The sequence below is a fragment of the Phaseolus vulgaris genome, chromosome 8, assembly GCF_051622355.1.
Source record: "Phaseolus vulgaris cultivar YP4 chromosome 8, ASM5162235v1, whole genome shotgun sequence".
Classification (NCBI taxonomy): domain Eukaryota; kingdom Viridiplantae; phylum Streptophyta; class Magnoliopsida; order Fabales; family Fabaceae; genus Phaseolus; species Phaseolus vulgaris.
The window spans coordinates 9,707,436-9,711,927 of NC_143505.1; the positions used below are offsets into that span (position 1 = coordinate 9,707,436).

Consider the following 4,492-nt stretch of genomic DNA (forward strand, 5'->3'; position numbering starts at 1 on the left):
CTTCTACTACTCATCACACACACAACTCAGACATAATAGCCCTTAACCACTATAATTGAGAATTAAAAATCAGTTAAAAGTGAGAAACATGTCACAAAAACGATTAAGTGATTATTTTGACTTTATCTTAGTATTTTCACCAAGTGAAGTGATTATTTGACTTTATGTTAGCATTCTCACCAACTAAAGGAGAAAATATTGTAAGAACTAATTGAATGAAATAAGATAAGACAAAAAATTGTAGAAACTGATTGAAGGTAATTGCACAAGATTGCAAAACTATTGAATTAATCTTATTCATTTTGATTTACTCCAATAATATATATAATAAAATTACAATATCACTCAAATATAAATAAGTATTAAAAAAAAACATATTTATCGACAGTAAGTTTTAATGAGTGGAAAAACATTTTATTTTTGTAGTATAAATTACTCACAATGCTACCTATTTAAATCCCATTGATATTAAGTTAAAATTCACTTAAGAGATTATTTCATAAACACTTAAAAGAGAACTTGTTGAAGTAATTGATTAGTATGAAAATCATGTCTCAAGAAAAGGATACGAGGATATTCGAAGCGAAAGTTTGCAGTTGGAACTTTAATCATTTGTGTGAATCTATTAAGAATCCAATAAATTTGGGTTGGAAACATAAATATTATATTTTATTTTTATTTTTGAAAATATTTATTTAGTGAGTGAGTGAGTTGATGAGCATTTAAAATATATACATAATTGATAAAGCAGAAATGGACAAAATAAAGGGTGGGTAGAGGGATGATAAGAAGAGCATCTATTATCTCGTGTAAATGTTAACTTATCACCCACTTGCACACCAACTTGCATAAACCGACGACAATTCGCTGATTATTCAAACAAACCAACCCATGCTGCACCACATTTCTTTTCTCTTCTCTTTTATTTATATCCCTTTCCATCAAATTAAATAACAACCACTGTGTCTCAACAATACTCAAAATATAATAATACTCTTTATGCTGCAACTTGCATCCCTTTTTTTCTCTTTCTTTAAACTAATTATAATATTTCCATGAACTTGCCTCCAACTAGGCCTGTGTTCATCTTTCAAAACCCCCCAAAAAGTCACAATACAGCTGAATCCAGCTAGATACATGTCTACTGTTCATTCATTTTTCTTTCTCTCTTTCTTTCTTTATTTCTCTAAATCTAATAACCTTTCTCATTTTGAAGGTATAGAGGAATTGGGATAAGTACTTGCAAAGGTACAAAAGAAAGAAATCACTGGGTCAATTTATGGCACCATAAAATACAACATACGTGATTACTTGATCCAACTTTTTTTGTTTCCAATTTATAGAGTTCAAAATTTACCAGTAACTTGTGGGAAGCATTTATGTTGATACCTTTTTCCGCTTGGTAATTAAATTGTCATTAATGGAAAAAATCATGTACACGTGACAAATGGATCCGTGCACAACTTCACCCGAACAAGTCAGAAAGTGAAAGCACGAACGGAACCCATGCTGCAAGTTGCATCGCCCCACAACTAGCCATCGTCACATTCGCCTTAACTTCTGGGAAGGTCATGTCAAAAGCTCTGCATTTCATGTGGAAACTTGCAATTCACATCTCCTCCTCCTCCTAAGTTACACAACCACTACCTTCCAATATCATCAATTCTCAAACAACTACATAGTCGGTGCAATTCTTATCCCCTCCCATCACATTTTTATTATGCATTCTAAGAACCCTAAGCTTCTAACTCTGTAAAATTACCAAAATCACAAACACCTCAATCTATGTGTTTCTTGTCTTAATGTAAGTCATATAAGAAATTGGGAATTGGGAATTGGAAATTGGGTGAGGAGATTACAAACAAAATGTGTAAACTTTTATATTATTCATACTGATTGTAGATTATAAGCTATGAGGACAAGGAAATTAGTACAAAGGGAACAAAGAATACACCAACATTACATAAATCCTTGTTTCATTCTTCACTTTCTCTCGGTAAAGAGGAACAGTAAAATGATCATACAAGGGTAAAATTAAGAGAAACTTGGTGTTTTTCTTAGGTGACAAGCTCACACAACGTTGTGATATTAATCAAAAAGTATACAACAGCTACTTAATGGCTAAATTACAAAAGGAAAAGGAGAAAAGCCGAAAAAAGTGAATGAAGAAAAAAAAAGGAATACGAACAGTGTTTAAAGTTTGAGGTTTGAAGATCGAAGTCATCGTTGTTGATGATGCAGTTTGGTCGTTCGAGCGAGATTTTCGGCGAATTTGGCGAGGGATTGGAGGTTGCAGCGGAGGATGGTATCGACGAACACGCGCGTGTCGTCGGTGGTGTTGCCGGGAGGGACGTCCACGACGTAGGACTCCACGACGACGGTGCCCGCGGCGGAGCGGGGGTGGAGGGTTGTGACGGAGCGGTAGTTGGAGAGACGGTGATCGCCGCCGACCATGCTGAAGCCAATGACGTGGCGCTCGTCGTCCAGGACGTCGAGGCGCTCGGTGCTGACGGCGGCCGGGAGGCCGGAGATCACGCGCACCTCCCGGAGCGTGCCCACATCGCCGTCGCCCAGGATGACGTGGCAGCTCTTCACGAAGTGCTTGTAGGCCTGCGGGTTGTCGAAGCGCCGCACCACGGACCACACGGTGGAGACGGGCGCCGCGATCTCCTGCACAACGGCGGAGCAGCACTGGTGCGGAGACACCGCGTGGATGTGGTGGCGTGCCACCGCGTCGGGGACGGCGGCGGTGGTCGGAGACAGAGAGGGGTTCGGCATTTTTTTGAGGTTTGGAGTGAAGAAGGTTTGTGAGGGAAGAATGGAATGGTTTGGTTTGGTTTTTCTTTTTTTTTTATTAGAGAGAAGAGAAGGGCTGTTGTTTTGAAGGGAATAGAGGGAAGTTAAGTTTAAGTTGGAGAACAAAAGAGTTTCAGTTGCTTCTGCAGTTATTGGATTATTATTTATATGCATATCAAAACATTTATGCAACCAACATAATTTTTTACAGAATATTTTTAATTAAATAATTTTACTATTTAATTACTACATTCTATAGGTGATGGTATGATTCTTACTAAAAAATCATGTATAATTTTCATTTTTTAATTTTAAAGTTATATTATTTTAATAGAAATGTGGATATATTATATTTGTGTATGTGAAGTTTCATGAACGAGATAATGTACTCTAGGGAAGATTCAATTTTTTAAAACTTTTTATTGAGTTGGATTTTGTTAAAATATTTTTGAATTATATTTTAGTTCTGGATCATTGGAGAAAAGAATAAAAAATGGTAGGAGATGAAGGGTTGAAAGAAGATGGCGGCTTTGATTGTCAAAGTCTGAAAAGGTTATTGGAGTGATGTGAGATCATATTATAAAATAAATCTCATTTTCAATTTCTCAATTCTTCTTCTATGTATTTTTAAACATAATTATGTTTTTCAAAATTTAAGGCAAGGGATGAAGTTTTAGTTCAAGACATGAAGCATCTGTAACCTTAATTTTTTTTATAGAACTACGGACACAGTCGCAATTACCCCCACACATTTTTTTTCTATTAATCGGTGATAATAGAAATTTAACATCCATACAAAAATTTAGATGAATTAAAATTGAAAAATAAAAATTAACATGTAAAATAAATAAATTAAATAATTTTTTTTTCTTTATCTCTAGTTTAAGTGTTTCTTCTTCTTCAAACTTTTTCTCTTTTCATTGGTAGTTTTGAGATCGGAAATAATGTTCACATTGAGGTTATGATTGATTTGATAATAGATATAAAAAAAATAATGAATTTACTAAATAATATAGTTGCTTGAAATGGAGTGAAGAGAGTGATTGAAAATTGAGCTTATTTTATTTGATGTGAGATTTGGTGTGGGGATAAGTGAGAGTATGTTCTCTCTTTCTTCCTATTGTTGTCTTAAAATAAGGAATTAAGATAATAGTGGAGAAGTTAGTTTGCATATAAAAACTGTACATTAATATTAATTTAAAAATTTAAACAATAATTTTATTTTTTAAGTAATTCATATAAAATGACAAAATACTTCATTATTCTAATAAAATGAGATATATTAAATAAGAGTAAAATCAGAAAATATTTTTGTACACCAAAAAATGGTTATAATGGAGAATTTCTTTTTTATATAGGTATAAATAAATATATTTTCTTATGTCATTTTATCCTTATCAATTATGTATATTCTCCATTATAACTGCTTTTTGGTGTACACAATTTTTTTTGTTGATTCTACATTTATTTAATATATCTCATCTTATTAGTACAATTAACTATTTTGTCATTTCATATGAATTATTTAAAAATTAAAATTATTTTCTAATTTTTAAATTGTTTTTTAATTTTTTAAATTAATGTTATGTGATGCAAACTAATTCTCACTCTTCCTTTACTTTCTTATTTTAAGGCAACAACAGAAATAAAGAGATCATAATCTCACCCTCACCCTCACTCTTTCATTCTCACACCA

General features: G+C 33.2%; 1 protein-coding gene across 1 annotated transcript; it reads right to left on the reverse strand.

Moving 5' to 3' along the window:
- Positions 1–1,959: 1,959 nt before the first annotated feature.
- Positions 1,960–2,939, reverse strand: PYL4 (PYR1-like 4). The gene has a single exon (XM_068631750.2). It carries the CDS (start codon positions 2,776–2,778, stop codon positions 2,221–2,223), a length of 558 nt encoding a protein of 185 aa, XP_068487851.2. The 5' UTR covers positions 2,779–2,939; the 3' UTR covers positions 1,960–2,220.
- Positions 2,940–4,492: the final 1,553 nt, after the last annotated feature.

Excerpts from the sequence above, each read along its gene's own strand:
- PYL4 (XM_068631750.2), bottom strand. The coding sequence starts at position 2,778 with ATGCCGAACCCCTCTCTGTCTCCGACCACCGCCGCCGTCCCCGACGCG.